Below are 22,047 nucleotides of genomic sequence, written 5' to 3' on the forward strand. Positions count from 1 at the left end.
TGTACACAACTCCAAGAAGTGTCATGGATTAGACACTAAATAAAAAGATGAACACGAGAATGTAATTTCTGTAGAAATTGCAACTGAATGCTGAAGAGATGACAAAAAACTGAAATGCTCTGCAATTAATTAAGATGGGAAATTTTTTGAAATGTATGACTGAAAAAAGCTTGATTAAAATGATAGGGGGGATTTTGGTGTTTTTATTAATTCGGGTATTTTGTCATGGAAAATGTGAATACCTGAAAAACATGGAAATGTGAAAAATACTCATCAAGATGTCCTGAATGAGATGAATTGCTTAAAGTTGGAATAGTTCAAATTTATTGAGAAATGTGGGAGGAGGTAAATGTGCAAAATGTCTCATTTGTCTCATTCCCAAGATGTCCCACATTTTTTTGAATCTATTGAATGAGACGAATGCTGCGATTGGCTGACGACCAGTTCAGGGTGAACCCCGCCTCTCGCCTGAAGATAGCTGGGGTAGGCTCCAGCACCCCCGCGACCCTTGTGAGGATAAGCGATACAGAAAATGGATGGATGGATGGAAGGAATGTGAAAGGATGAGCTAATTTGTAAAATGTCTCTTTTCAATGGAATTTATTTTCATGAAAATGTTTTTCAGCATTCACATATGTATAACTAGTGACTATGATAGAAAAAAAATCCAAGTTTTATTCCTCAGTGTAATTGCACCTGAAGTATTTTATAGAGTTAAGAATGCTTTACGTGTTTACCATGAGGGCTCACTGTTATCCTGTGTACAATGTGCATCGATTTTGTTATGCAAGGAGGACGCGGTATCACCATTTTAAAAATGCTTCACCACATGGAGACCAAGCTGAACGCGCCCACTCATTCTGTTAAGTTGTGTTGATTATGCGCTTTTATTATGCTTATAAAACCTATTATTAAAAATGTCGAGAAAATGGGTTAAAAACAACAAAAAAATTATTTGGATTGGGGGAAAAATGAAGGAGAACACCCCCAAAAGATTGGTTAAAAAACAAATAAATTTTGATTAAAAAACAAAGCATTTGTTATAAAATCTGTAAAAAAAAAAAAAAAAAAAAAAAAAAAGAAAAAGCTGACGAAATTAAGTTGGGTATAATAAAGTTAAATAAAACTATAATTTTGATTAAAAAAATAACAAACTAGCAACAAAAGATTGGGTAAAATAAATAAATAAATAAATGTGGGTTAACACCCCCACACCAAAAAGCATTTGGGTACAAAAAAGTGGGTTAAAAATAAAGCTGGGGAAAAATGTTGTTGGGTCGAAAAAAAAATGACAAAAATAATTTCAGTAAAGAAACGACCACAAAAAATGGGTGAGTTTTTAAAAAGGCTACATTTTAAAACCCACACGTTTGTGAGCGCTGTAAAAGTTAGAAACTCACAGTTTCCACTGGTAGATGGTGACAGGGGGGTTGGCGTCTGCCCGGCAGGTCAGCTGCACGTTCTGGCGGTTCAGGTACCAGTTGGCGTCGAAGCCTTCGATCTTCACCTCGGGTTCGTCTGTGGAGGGCGCACACAAGGGGGTGGGGGGGTGGGGGGGTGGATGGGGGGTTGATTTGTCAGACAAATGCACTTCTGCAGAATCTCCAGATAGAAAAAAATGGCAGGAATTTGCTTCCAATCAAAACAGACGTGTTGCATTCTGTCCTCGCTGCCTGGCTTCATACCTAAGTTCATACGGCGGTCTACTCGTCACAGTCTTATTTCAATTTGTCAACAACCGACACATTCAATTGATGCAATTGAATGTTGTCAGTTGCTATGTGCTCGTTTAACATGAAATGCACTTTGGTTTGTTTACTGAGAGCGAGAATAGAAATGTCAATGGTTTTTCGTTTTATCAAACATCAACATCATAAAATGAATGCCTTATGTGTATTTATGTTATGCAACTTGACTGTATGTTGCTTTGCCCAGACCAAAAATAAATAAAAAAATCGCAAAAAAATATATAAATTGTATCCTACCAAAATAAATACATCTATATAAAAATGACATTGTCCCCCCCAAACACCAACAAAATCTAATTTATATCTCCACGAAAACTCCCAAAAATGTTATATCCATTAAATCTCAACAAAATATCCACAATTTTAACCCCCCCCCCCCCCCCCCCCCAAACCCCAATGAAAATGCTTCTCATTCATTTTTGTGTATCAATAAAACTGAGCAACATGATTTTAATTAGATAGCAATTATTGCTTGATTTTGAGCTCAGGCATCTTGGCCATCAAGAGTCAGATATCCTTTAAAGTCTACAGTATTCTTGCTATGATATTGAAAAATTGTGCTGATATTTAGAACAACTCTTGTGAACAAAGTATTGTTTTCTACTGTACAGTGTAAAAGTAAGTAAATTCAATTAAATCCTACAAATGCTGAAACTGCTTTTTTTTCCATTACCTAGTACTATATATTCAAGCATTTATTGAATTCGTTCAAAATGCAGGTCTTATTGTAAAAAGTTTCAATGCAGCGGTGCAAAATTATTTTGTTCAGATTAAGAGGCTTTTGGCTCAGCATGTTTATTTAGTAGGAAGGGCGAGAGGGCAGCATATTCAGCTGCTCATTTGTGTCTCTGTTTGTTTGCGGAGGCGTCGCTGAGTTTACTTTCGTTGACTGTAAACTGAAGCCGGTGGGTCGCCTGACAACACAGCCAACGAGCATAGGCCTCCAAGCACACCAATTTGCTTCTGTTTGCTATGTGACAAACGGTACCAAAATGACTGATAAACTACTGTACCACCTTTGACTACCAATTAGGGCATGGTAAGTGATTAATTGCAATCTACTATGGAGAGCACTCCTTAGCTGTAACTAACATGGGCTTTGTTGACACAATTTGTGGTCAAAAGACGAACAACATGACGTTAGCTATGGGAAGTTAAGCTACTACATCCATCAGAACTTCCGTTATGCGCAGCCTTATTCTGCTCAATATCCACATTTTTATGGGAAAAGGAGCACAGAATTGTCAGGATTTTTGCGATGATACAGACAAATCATGCGTGAAAGTTTGAAGGAGATTGATGGACAACATTTGGCTGTCCGCTAAAACATTGCATCACCATCCAGCCATCCATCTTGTATACTATTTATCGTGTTCCAGGTTGACTGTACTTTTGTAAACGAGCCACTCTGTTTGCAGCCATATTGCTTGCGGAAGCAGTTCAGCTAAATATTGAATTTAATTGTACTGAATTCAGTTAGGTACCTTTCAATTAAACAGGTAATGAATAGTTAGATTGAAATGTAAAAAAAATGGCATTTAGGGGTGTACATGGTAGTAATGTTTAATTGGTGTGAGGAGTATGAACCCCCTATATAACCTACTGGCTTCTCTCTCTAACATGGTAAAATTGCGCCGATATCCCATGTACAGTATTTCCAGGGACTATAAAACCAAGTGGATGCTTACACTGCACATTGAGCACCACGCTGTCGGCGAACCTCTCGTTGCGGTACGTGACGATGCACGTCAGTTTCTGCTTGTGCGTCTCCCGGCCGGGCACGATCACGTAGTTGCTGCGCACCGTCACCGTTCCGTTCTGGTTGCGCGTCTCCTGGAAGGTGGCCTCGCCCTTTAGCCTGGTGTCCCACCTGATCACGCTGGGCGGCTTGCCGTTGGCCGACATGCACGTGGCCACCGTCATCTTGCGGCGCTGAGAGCGGGCCACGATGGTGGGCGTGGTCAAGGTCATGCGAGTCATGGGGCGAGCTGCGGAGACAAGGTATCGGGGGCACAGAAGGCATTGACGTGTTAATGAAATCAGGCGTAGCGTTTCAAAGGGGTGGAGCATTTCTGGTAAATTTACGGAACGTTTACGGTACATTTCCATGAGAAGTTAAGATGGGGAATTTTGGGGGGACATAAGACATCCAAGTTATACGATCAAAAAGTATGACATTTCAACAGATTTATTTGTAAGTAGAACATCTAGTTTTAAATATTTTATTGAACAATCAATGGGCTGATGATCCAAGACGTACTTCCGATCAGAGATACTTTGTTTCCCGTTAACTTCCTGCACCATTCACAACAGCGTGAAGCGTAACAGAATGAAAAATCTGAGCGCATTAACTGCTAGAAAAATTTGTTAATATAAAGTGAGGTAAACCTTTAAATTCCATCAAATGGAGGGTGGCTAAAATGAGCATTGCTGTGTGCCACTTTGCACCGTATCGAGTCGTTAAAATAGCAAAATTAGCTTCCCTCCGTTTCCCTAAAGACCCCCCCCCCCCCCAACCCCCCTACCCCGGTTGATACACGGAATACAAAGGAGGGTGTTTGTTACTCAGCATATAAAGGTATGTAGCAGACATTTCAGCAAGGAATTCATTGTACTGCTAAGGGTAGACGGGTTTTAGCCATGAACACCGCACTCCTGCATTTCTTGCCCTTCAGATACTTTTAACGCATAACTGACTTGAAGCTTAGTTAATGTTTGACCAGCTATCAGTGAACTAAACTGTTAAATTAAGGTAGCTTATCTGTCTTTATGGGGTTTTATAGTGACGGATGAATTTAGATTTCGTAGTTGATTTGTCTGTTTATCTTTGAGTTGAAAACCTTGCACTTTTATTCTTTTATTTTTTTCAAGAGCATGGTCATTGAATTCAAATTTAATAAGCTTTGGATTATCCTCCATGAAACTTCCTTCATGAGTTTGCACTCACTACAAAAACACAACTTGTCTTTAAAAAAAAACAACAGGATTGCACTAGTCAAGACTTGTCAAGTCATCTAGTTCAAGTTCAAGACAAGTTGAGTGTCTTGCATACCACATCAAAGTCAAGTCTAAATTCGAGTCAGGCAAGTCCCAAGTCTTAACATTGGTCAAGTCTGACTCGCGTGAAGTCATGTGACTCGAGTCCCCCGCCTCTGGTAATTTAAACTCATTAAAAAAAAAGAGCGAGTATATGAAGTGCGTTACCTCCCAGTGGGGCGTGCTATCTAAGTCAGTAAAGCAGCTCTAATAAGGCAAAATTGTGCTGCTTCCTCAAAGCTAAAAAGCAAGTCCCGCAGATGGAGAAGCGATTCGGCCGGCCCAACATGCACACTCATCTTATTTGAATCCTTTGTGAGGTGCCAATTAGCAATCTACTCTTACGGCATCAAAAGGCAGGCTTGATCTGAACGAAATGCAAATAGGGAACACGCTTGCAGAGCTGCAAAAGCTCACCAAGCTCAAAAAAAAAAAAAGAAAGCGCTGAGAGTTCTTGGACTCAAAACGAACATTTAAGAGTTGTCTGGGAAAAGGGAGCACTTTAGCTAAGTGCTTATTTCTTTCAAAGGAAAACACATCAACCCTTACTGATTTGGCTGATGTGATCTGTAATCAAAGACGCCCACTTCTTTGTTTTTTTTTTTTCTTCTGTGAACAGATTGTTCAAGTGTAAGTGAGCCTGAAGTGGTCTTAAAGATTTCAGCCTCACCAGCCAATTTTATTGACCAAGGATAGTGGTGCACCAATTGTGTTGGGTTAATGAAACGGGTGCGTGGCTTAAAGAATTATGGAAAGCTAAGATGTAAAAGATGTGAAATCAAAGAAGGATGTTTTTTATTTTTTTATTTGCTGCTCTATGATGTGGAAAGGCGGCACTGCGGCCGACTGGTTAGAGCGTCAGCCTCACAGTTCTGAGGACCCGGGTTCAATCCCCGGCCCCGCCTGTGTGGAGTTTGCATGTTCTCCCCGTGCCTGCGTGGGTTTTTTTCCGGGCACTCCGGTTTCCTCCCACATCCCAAAAACATGTATTAATTGGAGACTCTAAATTGCCCGTAGGTGTGACTGTGCGTGCGAATGGTTGTTTGTTTGTATGTGCCCTGCGATTGGCTGGAAACCAGTTCAGGGTGTACCCCGCCTCCTGCCCGATGACAACTGGGATAGGCTCCAGCACGCCCGCTACCCTAGTGAGGAGAAGCGGCTCAGAAAATGGATGGATGGATGGATGATGTGGAAAGCCATGTAGCTATACTGTAAAGGTTTGTTTCATTCATTTATTTTTGGAGGGATTGTGGGTTGTGCTGCGAGGGATAGGGGTGCACATATTCAGTGTTGGAAGGGGACGCGTGGCTTAAAAAGTTTGAGAATGGCATGTTCAATGACATAAAATCCAACTAAAAATATAATCTAAATGGAGCTGGTTTGGATTTATTTGGGGCAATTGTGTCGGGGAGCACTGTTAGAATTTTTAAAGTAGGGTGTGTGGCTTAAAAGAATGGGTATATATAATGTAGCTATTTAGATTCCAGCAGGAATCTGTCCAAAAAAGGAACGCATATTTGCGGTCTGTTAAAACTATGCATCTACATTTTCAAAACAAAATAAGATTTTTTTGTTTTTGTATCTGTAAAATGTTACATTCATTCATTCAGCTTCCGTTCCGCTTCACCTCACTAGGGTCGCGGGTGTGCTGGAGCCTATCCCAGCTATCTTCAGGCGAGAGGCGGGGTACACCCTGAACTGGTCGCCAGCCAATCGCAGGGCACATATAAACAAACAACCATCCGCACTCATATTCGCACCTACGGGAAATTTTTAGTATTCAATTAACCTACCCTTCATGTTTTTAGGATGAAAACCGGAGTGCCCGGAGAAAACCCACGCAGGCACTGGGAGAACATGCAAACTCCACACAGGCGGGTCCGAGATTTGAACCCCAGTCCTCAGAACTGTGAGGCAGATGTCCTAACCAGTCGCCCACCATGCCTAAAAAGTTACATTATCTTCAAATTGTGTATACCACCCAAATCTCAAAATATCAACATTTGTTTTTTCAACAAGAAAAAAATAATAATTTCAAACGATGGAAAAAAAAATATGATACATGCCAATGATTGGGGCGTGGTAATTGGATGTGGTAAGGGGATCCATTGCTGAAAAAGTTTAGAAATGGTTACAACGGAAACCTAACGTAATTATATACTGAAGCTTGCAGCTTCACTCTAGCCGTTTCTTGTTTAAAAAGAAAAAAAAAAAAAGTGGTTTGAGGCATTCAAAGGGGGTGGCGTCACCCCAATAATCGCACTCCACCCGTGGCGGAGTCATTGGCGGCTGACACCAAGGTTGCGCTAACACAAACTGTGAAAAGTCTCTTGATACAAAATGCTTCAGAGCGGAGAAAGCAAGGCGATTCGCTGGAGGCGTTCAAAGGCAGTTTGGCCTCACATGATCACCGAGCCCACAATGCGGCGACCATTCTTTAAACGCTTCACTGAATTGGAAGCTGTACCTTTGACCGCGCTTTATCTGACTCCGACAAAATAAATTCCAGCAAAAAGAAGACTAATTCGACAAAGAAACCTTTGACCATAATTGCTGCTATTAAAAGAATGTTTCAGTAGCACAACATTTGCTGACAGTAAAACAAAGAAAAGGTTTATGAAACAAGCCTGTCGCTTGTGTTGAGGCTCGTGGTAAATATTTTCATAATGGGAAAGAGAATTTGTTCTCCTTTGGGAAAAATCAACGTAATTTGAAACCCTAACCCAAACTTGAAACACTATGTTGAAACCCTAACTCATTTTAACACCCTAAATTGAAACTGTAACCCTGGTTTGAAACTCAAATTTTTGGGTAAACCAGCTTCCTCTCACATTCCATAAAAAACATGTGTGTTAGCTTTACCGAAGACTCTAAATAGTCTATTGGTGTGAATGTTAGTGCCCCAGCCGAACCTCCAATGGAAATTTATAGGAAACGTTCAGAAAAGTTACGTGAAATGTATATATTATTCACATCACTCTTTAAAACATTTACGCTAACGTTAGTATAATAATACAATGCTGTCTTGAAATGAACATTTGAAACCAGCTGTGAGATTTAGCATGTCTACACTAAGGAAAATAAATACTACCGACTCGTTACCAAGGCAGATAGCTAGCATGGCTAGCATCCGCCCATTTCCACTCTGACGTTACTTCACAAAGCGAAAAAGAGCAGAGAAGTAGCTATTCATTTTCTGAGAAGTACTTTAAATGTTGTGCTACATTTTGATTCAATTGCGAAAAAAGTAAAACAGCTGTTCATTTTCTTTTTACGAATGTAACAGTTTTTGTAACAAGTTTTTATTTTTTATTTTTTTACCCAAACACTTCAAAACACCATATTTTAGAGTTGGAATTTTAATACTGTGATACCGTAAAACGTCAATATTTTTGCTCACGGTTATAATACCATCAAAATCTGATACTCACGCTCCCTGTACCATTACTACTGTCAGTTTTTGTCTCCAGGGCTAAAAACACATTATCATAGTCTGTCTACCTCCTGTAAATCCCTCTGGGATGTTCTTACCAAAGACGGTGAGGTTGACCATATTCTCGCGGTTGCCCGCCGGGAAGGTGGTGTACTCGCAGATGTACGCCGCCTCGTCGTACAGCTGCAGGTTGGAGAAGACGATGGTGGTGTCCTCCAGCGAGGGCGTGCGGTGGCGCACGGCCGCTTGCTTGAAGCTGACGCGTTCCTTGAAGGGCGCTAGCACGGAAACGCCCAGGGCCGGGTTGGCGATGGCCACGTTCTGCTTGGTGCCGTTGAGCAGCTTCTGCCAGGTCACCTGCGAGATCTTCACCGGCGGGTTGCTGTTGATGAAAATGCAGCGCAGCTCCACTTGGGAGCCCACGAAGCCCGACTTGCTCGAGTCCATCTGGACCATCTGACCTTTGGGGAAAAACAGGGAGAATCATGAGGAACAGCGCTGAACTTCTTGTGACGTCAAGTCGAAAGCTTCCAAAGGATTAAATTTGAAATTTGAAACCTTAACCCAGGCTTGAAATCCCACTTGAAAACCCTACACAAGGCTTGAAACAGTAACCCATGCTTCAATACTATTATGTTAACATCCTAATAATACGACAATCTTGGCCAAATGTGACTTCATCCGTGTAAGATTCTGACTTTCCTTTTTTTTTTTTTCTTGTCAAGATTGAAAAAGTACAACTTTATTCTCATAACATGAATGTGAAATATTAATCTGTTAACATTCGAACCTTGTTTTCTTTAAAACAGTCAACTTTTTAATTCCTATTTCATTTAGGGGTACTGATTGTTGTTATGTTTAATTGGCATTAGGATTATGAGAGGGGCCTTTGAAAAATGTCTCAAAACAAGTTTGAGAGCCCCCTGCTGTAGACTTAATGAGGATGTCACAATGACAAAAAGCGTGACCCTGGGATTCCCATTTAGCTCATTTAGCACTCCCACATCCCAAAAGTTAGAGAATGGTCTCAGCCTCCCGGGTAGGGACATGCATACACAGCAGCACGTTTAAAATGTAGGCCCATGCTAGTCGGGCACTAAAAGCCGAGGGAGGGTAGGTAGTAGTTGGTTGTGTGTGCGTGTGCATGTGTATGTGTGTGTGGGGGGGGGCTTCCTCCACTCAACCTCATTCGAGTCCACTGGGGGTGCCGCTCCTGATGAGATGGGAGGTTCCCGGCGAGAAGTAATGCATGGCTAATGGACGGAGTCGACATCCAGAGCCGAGTCGGTGTGTCGGCGCGCACCCACCCCCCACCTCCATCTTCCTCGTCCAGCGCCAAGGCTATTGCGCTTTTAATTACCTTTTACTTTCTCCCATGAACTGCCTGCTGCCGCTATTGACGCCACTGAGGCTTTTAATAAACACGACGGGAACATGCACGTTGTATGGAAAAGAGAGCTATACCAGGTTAGTCCCATGTCTCTGGGCCCTTCTGGAGTTTAGTTGTATTAAAAAAAAAGGAAAACAATGATAATAAAAACCGTGTTTTTCTTCTGCCATACAAAAGAAGTTAATTAAGTCTCTATTTACTCAAGTGCAGATGGGGGGGGGATCCACGAGGGGTTGGCCTTTATTTGTATGCATTTTCAAAATAATATTACCCGGTTATTATTATTGTGTTAAGTGAAAATGGGGTTTCAAAGGAGCACGATAAATAGTATACAAGATGGAAACACGGACAACATTGTGGAGCGACCTCACGCCGATAGCTAATGAGAAACCAAACCCTGATTTGAAACCATATCGCTGGCTTTAAACCCAAACACTTGAATCCCTAACCTTTGTTTGATACCCTGCCCCAAGCTTGAAAAATGTATTTAAAACACAAACCCAGGTTTGAAATCGTACTTTAAAACCTCAACCCAAGTTTGAAAACCCAACCCTAATCCTGATTTAAAAAACCTAAGCCTTGTTTGAAACCCTAACCCTGTTTTAAAAGACGAATTTAAAAATTCTGAAACTGATTTCAAACCCTAACCCTTGTGTGAAACCTTAACCCTGGCTTGAAACCCTTTTTTTTTTTTTTTTTAAATCCCAACATTTGTTATAGTTACAACCTACACTTGAACCACTAATTTGAAACCTTAACTTGAAACCCTACATTGAAACGCTAACCCAGTCTTAAAACCCAGACTTGAAAACCTAACCCTTGTTTGATACCCTAACACAGGCTTGAAACCCTAATTTGAAACCCTAGCCTTTATTAGTTAATTATCCTTACCCATAGTAGTGAAACTGCTCTGTATGGACAATTGTGTGAATTAACGACATTCTTTGTTGCATCAATGTTTCTTTATGGGGATGTTGCAAGCAAACTGCTGGCCTGGCTTGCATATTACAGCACGCCATCAAGTAATTGCACGTACGTACCCTTGCTACGACGACAGCTTACTTCATCCCACATCTTTCTTTGTTACCCCCCGCCCTTGATTTACGTTCACTTGCAGGTTAAGTCTGATGATGTCCCATTTCCTGAACCACCCCCCCCACGAATCCCCCCTGCGAGGTTTCGGATTTACAACCAGCTGTAATCAGCCAGAAGGTGCGGGCCATGACTAGCTGCAAGGGGAAAGTCCTGAGTTAACGACTCATAAAGCCACTGGTGAGTCATGTCGTAAAACCTGAAACAAAATATGTTGTGGTACCAAGCTCCACTTGCAAAATTTAAACCCTAACCAAGACTTAAAACCCCAATTTAAAACCCTTACCAGGGCTAAAACTTGAAACACTAATTTGAAACTCAAACCAGACCCGAATTTGAAACCTTAATTTAAACCTGAAACCCAGGCTTAAAACCTTAATTTGAAACTCTAACCCAGTCTTGAGACTCTAATTTGAAACCTTAACCCAGTCCTGAAAACTTAATTTGGCATCATACACCTTGAAACCCTAATTTAAAACCCTAACCCAGGTTTAACACCCTAACTTGAAACCCGGACAAAGTCCTGAATACTTCAATTTTAAATCATAAACCTTGAAATACTCATTTGAAACCTTAGTCCACTCTTGAAACCCTAATTCGAAACCCTAACTCAGGCTTGAAACCCCAACTTGAAACCCGAACCCAGTCCTGAAAATTTAATTTGAAACCATAAACCTTGAAATCTGAATTTGAAACCCAAGCCCAGTCTTTAAACCCTGGATTTGTAACCCTAATTTGAACCTCAAGCCTAGGCTTGAAACCCTACTCCAGGATCGAAACCCTTTTTCACATTTTAAACCTTATGTTAAAAGCAGCAAACCAAATTAGGGTTTCAAATCTTGGTTTAACCAATACAAGGGTAAGGCTTTTATATAAGGGTTCAAAACCCAGGGCGGTTGTATTAAATTAGGGTTTCAAGCCTGGGTTGTGCTTTCAAGCCAGGGAGGTTTGAAACCATCATTTGAAAACATAACACTGGCTGGAAACCCTAATTTGAAACCCTGACCCAGGCATGTCTATATTGAAACCACAACCCTACCTCTAAACCGTAATTTGAAGCATTAACTTCACTATCGATCAATAAGATAGATAACCAAGATATATATATAGGTGTCATGTCACCATATGTGTGCCAAAATCACAGCGGCTTGATGGGAGGGGTGGTGTGTAATGTTCCAACTGGGACATATTGATGTTGTTATACAGTAATACCTGATGTGTTGTGAAGCACTTGCAAACATCAAGCTCGTGGCAAACTTCGCTGTCAAACCCGTCATAGCCGTAGTAAATAAGCGGGAGTGCATTCTATCTCCGACACTGTTACGATGAACGCACTTCATTCTCAGGCGGAACGACATGAAAAAAAGACCAATTCCACGCATTGTTATGACTTTCGCTCAAGCACGGCCACCGCCGAAGAGACTTAAGTGACAACCTTTAGAAGTTAGCGAGCGCAACATCATCTTTCATTTCCCCCGCACCACGTCTGCGGAGATTTGGACCCGCGTTGCCCACCAGATGACAGATTGATTCGCTAACGCGCTTTGACAGCAAGCACTAGCAACCTTGTCATGTGTACCTTGAGGAACACCTGTGTCCTTGCGCACCTCTGCTCTGCTTTATCACCGCTTGCATTAACGGGCCACCGCTGCCGGCCGTATGATATTTTATAAGACGGCAAAAGCAATTTACCGCGTGACAGCGCTGTTTAAAGTTGGCTCTCTAGCTACTTTCACAATGCCCGCTGACTTTTTCTCTTTTTTGTTTTGTCATGTGTAGATCTAAGTAGATTCTCAGTCATCCAGGTCAGGGTAATCCACAAAAGTTGAAAAGAGGAAACTGGATTCTTCTTGGTTGATGAATAGATTTTGCCTTTAATCCAAAAGGCTTCTTCAGTACTAAATCTTAGGTTCTAAATTTTAGGTGTATAAACATACTGTAAATCGGGGCGGATTCAACACCGTGAATTCAGAACCGAAGAAGACTTTTGGATTAAAGGTGAAACAAATTCACCAACCAAGAAGAGTTCCAGTTGTCTCCATTCAATTTATGCGGATTCTGTGTGAAAGATAGCAACTCAGAATACTGGTAGAATAAATCAAACCGAAAATTCCTGGGTTTCTCAGGTATTAGCAGAGGCAGGATGAAGGCTGCATGAAAGGCAATGACGAAAAGCCGGGACCGGGGTGTCAAGTTTAGCAACAGAAAGATACTTATCCCACCAATGTCGTGTTAAAAGTTCAGTATTTAGGGGAACGCATACCCTCTCGCACACTGGTCACCAAAGCTGTCATTTTCCTGTGTTGCTGTAGTGTTTGAAAGTTATTGACGGCATGGGAGAGGGTTGAAGTCGACTGTTTGAAAATAGTCTACAGAATGGGAGGGGGTTGAAGTCAACCTGTGAATTTCCCAACTTCCGAGGTCATATCAGAGTGAGGAGGAAGGCTGTGTAAAAGGCAAGAGTGGAAAACCGTGACCGACCAGGTTGTAAAGTTTTAACACCTAAGATTCTCTTCTGCCACCCTATTATGTGGAATACAATTGGCAGATAGCTGGCTATGTTAAAGGCAAAGGTGTGAAATCTAACACCTGAACACTCAAACTTGATTTGCTGGGTTTTGTTTGAGAGAGACAGGCTGATAAATTACATCTCTGATATGCTAATTTGGAGGAAACTCTTACCCCTTTCACATTGCCCGTCAAAGGCGTCGTACCCTCTTGTTGCCGTTGGAACATAATCTTGAAGCTGACCCACAAATCCGGGGCAGTTTGTGAGGTGGGATAAAATCTGTGTAAATGGGATTAGCCGAAAGCCAGGACCAGTAAATTCAGCACCAAACACTTCTCCAGTTGTTGCGTTGAAAGCAATTTTCTTTTTCACTACCAGTCCAAGCTGCCCCCCCACCCCACAATTTCTTCCTCCGTGTCCCTGCTCTGTGTGAAAGGTCCTGACAATGAATAGGGGGTTGAAGATAAACCATGAACTTTCCAGTTACTGTGGTAGCATGGGAGAGACGGCTATGTGAAACGGAATAGCAAGAGACTAGGGTGTGAAATTAACATTTCACACACTTTCTGAGACACTTTCTTCGCTAGGTTCTATGTGCAAGACCCAAGCTACTCTGTTTTGCAGAACCTCTGTGCGAAAGGGACCTTTTTGGGTCCTGTGCCTTAAAAACATAAACCTGGCCAGACCCATAAAGACTGGCATAAGGATTTCTGGTGTGAAATGCTGCAGCGCCTGCCATCATCGTTGCTGCCCTTCCTCCTTTTTTACAGACTGAAGCAAATAAACAGGCCCTCGCACAAATGGAAACTAGAAGACTATGCATAATTATGCAGCCACAGAGCCCAAATCCCTGTTGTCGGAGAGCCAGGGGCACCAACGGGGACTTGAGAACTGGAAGAGTCCTTGCCTGACACGGTGGAGCTATAATTAGAGCGTTACATGGAAAGGTAGACTTTGGGAAGAGCCCTGAGAGAAAGGCGGGGTTTGAGGGAGATTTATCGGCACACTGTTGGTTTGAGGCCGGATGGTAGAGCAGAGGAAGCGAGGAGAGGTGGACAAACAGAACGTAAAGTATGAAACGCTTTCAGGTGAGCTCATTTGGATACAAAAAGAGGTGGTGTGGTTGGAGGGGAGTCATTAAAACAGCTGCACAGCCGTCTGGCCCGCCGCTGATAGCAACGCTCCCGAGGCCTCGCACCCAAGCATTCAGGACCAGTCGGACCCAGCGAGCATGGGCTTTATGTTGTCTGGTAAAACCCAGCCGTCTGTCAAAACCACTTTCCCGAGTTCTGATAAGAGTCGTCACTTTTACGACAAACATAGGGGAACGGCTCCATGCCGTTCTATCATGTGGGGGAGGGATGTTTGCTTTTTCATCTCGGCTGCTGGGAGAGAACGTTCGGCCAATCGTGTCGTTCTGTTCACGCGTCAGCGGAACAATACTGCGGTGCCTTCAAATGTGACCACAAACCAAACTGTCGCCATCACAAAATTATATTTAACTGTACAATTGTGAAATGTTTTAAGTCACATGTTAACATTCTTAATTATCTTAAGTAAAATCAACCGATCGTTAGCGACTCGCAGAAATTTTTTGCCATTTGCATATTTTTGTGCACTTTCTGTAACGCCCTAATATGCCACCATGGCCCTGGGTAATAGAAAATAAGTAATTAGCGTCAAGACTGATTGAAGTATATTGAAGGAATACATCTCGACTGAGAGTATAAAATATTTGTATTTACGAGTTAAGTTTAGCCTATGGTTATTCGTGGAAGTTACGGAAAGTTAAAGTTCACTGCGTGCACTTTTTAAAAAATAATCTAAGACATTTATTTTTAAGGGTAATGTTATAAGATGAGTTTGAGTTGATAAAGTGTTTTGGGGTCATAATTTGTGTTATTCTGCTATTCTCACACAACACTTTACATTGAGAATGAGGGCACCCGTCCCCCTTAAAGCCTCGCTTTTTTTCCATTAAAAAAGAGCTCCCTGGCAGATATGCACTGCCCAGCTGGCCGGCTCCCAGCCAGCTTTTCAAAAGACAATTATTGGCTTGTTTGCCACCGCACTCATCCCAGAAGAAACTCATTTGTGCCAGAGTCGAGGCATAATTCGCGAGGCCAAAACGATGGAGGACCCGATGCATATTTCAGAGGAGACACTCATTGAAGTCGTCTATTTAAAGCCACGCCAGGGAGCTTTGGCGGAGAAATGGCGTCCCCGGAACGCTAGCGAGACGTCGCCGTTTTTTGAAGGGTGACGCGGACTTTACGCTACGTTTAAAGCAGTGATGACAACACCTCCAGATGGGCGCAGCTGGTGAACTCTACCGTAAACGTTTTGGTTAGTGGGACACAGAGGGATCAAACACGATGCGACCTACTCGGGATAATGAGCGTTTAATGCGGTCGCTGTACCCAGTGCGACCATGCCCAGGCCGTCCTCATTGGCTTAGCGGCCACACATGCGGCCGTTTAGGGAGCAATGTTCTGGGCCACGTGAAAAATTGTTGAGGAAAAAAAAAATTAAGCACCAGCTTTGATGGCAAACTCTCGAAATTGTGATCGCGTACATGTCATTCTCCACCCACATTAGATGGCGTAGGCAAAAAATATATTACCAATTTAGGAATAACCATCTGTCTAGGATAGCTGCTTCCAATTAGGGATCATTTGGAGAAATTCCCTAGTCGGGTTTGGTCTAAGTACAAGCTCAGGAATTTGACACAATACGACTGCTTCAAACCTAAATGGCTGACTTCCTGTTTAATTTCCAGCATTCATCCTTGAGACTTTTTCGTGCCACCTTTTGATGATAGACGTCCACTCAATTCTGTGAGGATTGGGGAAGCCAGTGATCGGGGCTGATATTTTCTAACTTTTCAGGCCCCATGTTCAGCATCATCAAAATTTGATGTTCATGCTCTGCCTCCCATTCGATGGAATATAAGTAAAAAAAAAAAAAAAACAACAACAAACAAACGTGAACGTCATCCATTTAGGATACCTTCTGATTGAGGATCATTTGGGTGAATATGTAAAAGCCCTACAATTTGCCCGAAATAGCTGTTTCAAACCAAAATGTCTGACTTCCTGTTCAATTTCAGGCATGCGTCCTTGAAACCCTTCCATGCATGCTTTAATGATAGACATGTCCAGCAAATTTCATGTTGATCGATCGAACTAGTGTCTGGGGTTGACGTTTCTAATGTTCCAGGGGGTACTAACGAGTGAGGTTTGTGGGGTAGTGTTCGGGACCCCTAAAGTAGACACCCTTCAACAGGTTTTACACACATGCCAAAATTGCCACGTTTTCAGGCATGCTCAAGCCTCCTCCCAATAGATGATTATTATGTCGGAATAGTAGTAATAGTAGTCAGAACAGCCATTACAAGATGGCCTTCAAGATGGTGTGTTTCATTTAAAAATATAAACAACTAATTTACATCACAGGTCAGTTGCTATCTTTCATTTGTCCGGAAAAAGACAAATCCATCCAACAGGCATGTGAGTTTGACACTATACTGTATATAACCTATATAAACAGGAATACACATGTCTACTATACTATACTACTATATTAGACAATATATGCTATGGTGACACATTTAGGCTATCTAACGCAATGTTATGATTTCAAAAGAAATGCAAATCTATTCTGTGGTTCATCAAGTGGAAGACAAAATACAAATTCACCATTTGACATTCAACATCACAAATCAGACATCTTTTTTTTTTTTCCCAACAACTTTCAAACTGACAATTTGCTTTCCCACAGATGTATTCTGAATCCCCCCGTCCTGCTTGTTTATCGCCACTGCCAATTAGCGTGCTCCTGCTGCTTTGTCAGTATTTCTCCAGAACTGTGACAGTTGTCGAGGGATGGCAGCAATTTTATTTTTTATGCGACATTTGCGGCAAAAACGAATTCACAGCCGATGAGTTTTGGATGCATAAATTAGACGTTCAGCAAAATGTGCTTTTAGGGCAGGGCATTTAAACCATGATTAATTGATGACAAAACATGATTTTGTTATGGCAGAAAGTATATAAGAGTCTATTTTTAACTACTAGGAAAATTAGACAATTCTCTTGATAAAAAAATAAAATAAAAGCCTTGTGTCAACAAAAGAAAGTGAAAAATAAGCAGTTATGACAGACAAACAAGTTCACAAGGTAGCGAAGTTACTGATACGCTAATTTGACCAGTCTGGGGAACCTCACTCCATTTACTATACGTCGGTCTGAGTTGCAGCTATATACACTCTGATTGAGTTCCCATCAACTATCACTTTCACCCAAAGACAGCTTTGTGGTTTTCATGTTGGTTGTAACTCTAACCAGTATAAATGTTGTCTTCACAGCCAAAATCTAGCTGTGTGTTTATGGTCCTGTGACTTTTAGTCAGAACTCACCGAATCGGGATATTTCGCTTGTTCAGAGAGACACTGAGGCATTTTACATGTTGACTTCCACCTTTCACATTTTGTGACCGAATCAAAAGATGCCAACCTTAAACTGTTCAGCTCATTCAGGACACCTGCAGAACGATTTTTTAACATTCCCCAAATCTCCGCATTTTCACAGTACAATTCACAAAATTACAAATTTACGTACCTCCGCCTTCCACATTTCTTGACCAATTCATTCCAACTTCAAAATGTTCAGCTCATTCAGAAAATGATACGGAACTATTTTCAACATTCCCAAAACCCTCACATTTTCACAGTAAATTTCACCTAAAGAAGAAATATTTTCATTGTTTACCTCCCACGTCCACATTTCTTGACCGATTCAAATAATTTTAACTTTAAAATCAACATGAGCCCATCAAATGTTCAGCTGCTCATTCAGGACCTTTTCAGTATTCCACCTTTTCCAAAACAAAATTCTCAAATAATGCTGATTTTAACTCATTCACTGCCAGCCTTCCCAGTTAACATGGATATTTGACTTCTAAAGCCGTCAATGGCAGTGAATGTTAAACATATTCTTGTGAACTATTTGAATAATTCCCACTTTTTCAGAAATTCACTTTTTTTTTTTTTTTTTTTTAACACGACAACAAAAACTGTTCTAACTTCATGCTGTTCAGCTCATTTAGGATTTTTTTTCCCCCACTCTTGGGTGACTATTTTGGTATATGTTAGCAAACCTACTGTTAGCATTTGAGCAATTCTCATTCCAAACAGTACATTTCAGGGCAAGATCTAAAGTCCTAATTTTTCTCACTGATTTTAGTAATTCACAGTTTTTACATTTCCCCATGTTCACATTTCACCTAATTCTACTGCATTTCTGTTCACCAACAGGTCTTTAGCCACTTGCCCCAGTTAGATAATTAAATGTGGGCTGACGCCAACACGACAGCAACAACCGTGTTCAACAACAACAAAAATGTTGTTTCCAATCATCCAGATATCTGCTTCTTATTTTCGGTCTGCAACCCGCCGAGAACAATGTAGCATCTGCTGTCGTGCTGTAAATGTTAATGATTATCGACAGTATTTACGGCCTTAGGGCAATGTCCCGGACCGACTTCTATCTGCGGCGAACGGCTGTTTGTTTTGGGTGACGGCGGAATGGCAGCGTGCTATGATCCGATGGACTCTCAGGTTCAGAATCAGAATCCTCTGAGGTCACTGTAAAATTTCAAATCTAACCAAGATTAAATATCTCAAATCAAGGTTATTCTTTGTTAAGATATTTCTTCTTACCAGGCAGCTCTTGTTGTAAGACCATTTCACTTACATTAAGATTTTTCTCCAGGTATGAGAACATTTTATTGAGATTTTATTGTTGTTTGTTTAGGGTTAATAGTTGTGGTATATTTATGGTTTCAGCTATTACTATAGGCAATTTAGAGAGGAAAAAAATGGTGCGGCATTAATTAGTCGCAGTTTTTTGCTATTCACATCCTTTTCCTAGTAGTCGCCCAGTTTTTTTTTTTCAGTGCTTCACCTGGCCTGGGCGATTCTCACTTAATGTAGCTGTGCTCGTGGTTACCATAGCAACCCCACTTTTCTGAATACATGCACACAAACAAAAATGCCCTGAGCAGCTTTAAGGCATTCCCATATGACAAGGGGATGCATCAGTCGGGCAAATTTTCATCGTAGTTCAACGGAATAATAATTCACCCCTGCAAGGGAACGCTACAAACTACAGCAACTCCATTTTGTCATGTTGACCTTTTTTAATGTAAATACGCACCCAATCCTCATAGTTTTTCTGCACCGAAAATCGCGCATTTGTCATGATTCCACATTTTCCATGTCAACATTGCCAAATGAATGCAGATATTTTACATGTTGACCTCCTCCTTCCTCATTCCTCAACCAATTGAAATCATTTGATTAACCAATTTGCTTTTGCTTTTTGCTATATGTCACCATACCTACTATGAGCATGGTAGCATTATATATAGTACAAAAATACAGGGCAAGATGTAAAATCCTCAATTGTAACTGATTTTATCAATTCAGTATTTTCACATGCACAAATTTATTCCATTTACCTCAGTTATGCGGCCTTTCACTTTAGCGTCACCTCTTTAGCATTCAGATGCGATTTCTTCACATCTTTGAACTTTAAAGAATGCTTTTGCTCATATTTGACCACAATGACAAACAAAAAGCGGCTTTAGGCTGCCCAAGTGAGAATAAACATTGAACCCCCCCCCCCACACCCCCTTTCTATCTCTCTCCTCCCCTGGAGCTTAACTAAACAAGGCCACAACCGGTTTCGATGCGACAACACAAAATAAACAGCGGTGACGCAAGCTGACCAAATGGTGGGATGACATCACCCACTGATACCAGATACTCTGCGAACGTCTGCAAACAAGAGTGGACTTGGGGAGAGAGGACGGGGTGGGGGGGTCCTGTGTATTGGGGTCCATCCACCTGGTGAACAAATTACTGTCGGCTCTTCAGCTGTTCTCTCTTGGACACAAAAGTGATCCAGAAGCAGCTGGGAAAGGTGGCCAACGCATTATGGAGCCTGCGGGGAGGGAGGTCTACTGACAGCGCACTGCCCGACGGAGGAGGAAGTGAGGCTACTGTTGCTGAGCTTCAGTGTTTCACTGTTTGTTAAATAGTACCGTATTCATTTCATTATCAGTAGAACCATTCAAAAAGCCAGTACTGCAACCAGGGGGATTTATCTTGTTAAATCAAAAAATAAATAAGATGAAATATAAAATAATAATAAAAGAGAAACTAATACAGTGCAATTATTCTTAATAATAATAATAATAATAATAATGATACAATCATACAAAATAATGACAAATATTAAAAAGAATTCTGCAATAATAAAAAAGTAATAATAATAATAAAAATAATAAAACTACAGTATTACAAATAATAATAATATACAAATACAATTTATAAAAACAATAATAATAATAAAATAATGATAACAATAATAATTATTATTATTATGTACTGCGTATATTGATTGCAGAGTTGATATCAGTACTGATCATAAAATATGGGTGTGCAGATTGAATATAGTAGTTTTTACACAATATTAGCCTCAGTTTCACACGACTCATCCAACAGCCTGAATATAAAATGAAATTTGGATGACCGATACATAAGATAAAACATAATCCTTCCCTAAATATTCTGATAATCGAATCCTTCTGTTTGAGTTAAACCAAGCATCATAAAAATGAATTGAAAATAAAAATCTAAGCAGCATTTATTGACTGAAGAAAAGATGCGATACGATGCTTTCACATACACAAACACAGCAAATCCATATACCCCGTGCCAGTTGACCTTTAGAAATACTCAACGATCCAGTTTATAGTTTTTATTTTTATTTTTTGCATCCGACCTGCACCCGCCATTTCTTCTGTTTTTCCTCAACAAAAGGCAAGCTTGATGTCTCCAAGATGCGAGCAAGGCTGAGAGTAAATATGTACACATGCAGAAGACATTGCTCCATATGCCCAGTGGCTTTATTCACGTAGGAAAAGAGCGCATAGCCTCCAATCAATATTTGATAAGAGAAGAGTTTCTGCTGTCGCAGAAAGACTGGTCGGTATCATAAATTTTTAAAGATATGTGAGATGAAACAAAACACAAAAAAAAAGAACAGTCATCCAACTGCATGCCTAATGTGCGGTTGGAACCTAAGCAAGTCATGCTCTTCCTCAGCTCCATTAACTCCTCCTCTTCCTCCAGCTGGCGCTTCCGTCTGCTTTCAATTAGCGGATGGCGCATCACGTCTGGATACGCGACACCGTAACCTGCACACGTCGCATCTGCGCACGTGTCGGGAGGAATTAAACGCAAATCGACGCGATTATGAATATGGCCCCCGCGGGTTACGTCGTTTAGGTACGGATTAGCGTCCCCGACTTTAGCTTAAGACGATTCACTTAAGATGCGTTAGACTTATCTTAGCACAGAACATGTTTTTCTCCTCATTGAAATCAGTTCTTCACACACCGAGGATGAGCGTAAGTCCTAATCAGTGTTCCTTCATCCAGTAACCAAGTAGCGGTAGTCCAGTTCAGCTGACTATGAAAGTGTTTCTCAATGTTTATTGAACCAAGGCACATAAAACTTGACATGCCACACAAAAAGGTGACGGAAAAATCACTTTTTTTCTTTTAGACATAGCTATGGCTTAATGAGATGAAGCTCCTCCCCTCACGCCAACACAGTTGCTGTCAAAACCACAGATTCCACAAGATGTTGCCAAAGCAACATTTTTATATTGGACATGTCTCTGACCTGAGCACAAATAAGCAAATAGGTTATAGGAGTTTTTCAGCGAAAAACGGAGGCTAAGTTCCCCCCCAAAAAATCTGTGTTCGGGCA

The 22,047-nt window shown here is 41.1% G+C and overlaps 1 protein-coding gene across 6 annotated transcripts in view; it reads right to left on the minus strand.

Moving 5' to 3' along the window:
- The window catches only part of nectin1b (nectin cell adhesion molecule 1b), a 195,858-nt gene that overhangs the window by 112,327 nt on the left and 61,484 nt on the right, over positions 1–22,047 (minus strand). For all 6 annotated transcript variants that reach the window (XM_061682730.1, XM_061682731.1, XM_061682729.1 and 3 more), the window contains 3 exons: positions 8,316–8,678; positions 3,437–3,736; positions 1,401–1,518 (listed from right to left, as the gene is read on the minus strand). In XM_061682730.1, coding sequence (XP_061538714.1) covers positions 1,401–1,518; positions 3,437–3,736; positions 8,316–8,678 — 781 coding nt within the window. The remainder of the gene's footprint in view (positions 1–1,400; positions 1,519–3,436; positions 3,737–8,315; positions 8,679–22,047) is intronic.

This window comes from Phycodurus eques, chromosome 7 (genome assembly GCF_024500275.1).
Source record: "Phycodurus eques isolate BA_2022a chromosome 7, UOR_Pequ_1.1, whole genome shotgun sequence".
In the NCBI taxonomy this organism is placed as follows: Eukaryota; Metazoa; Chordata; class Actinopteri; order Syngnathiformes; family Syngnathidae; genus Phycodurus; species Phycodurus eques.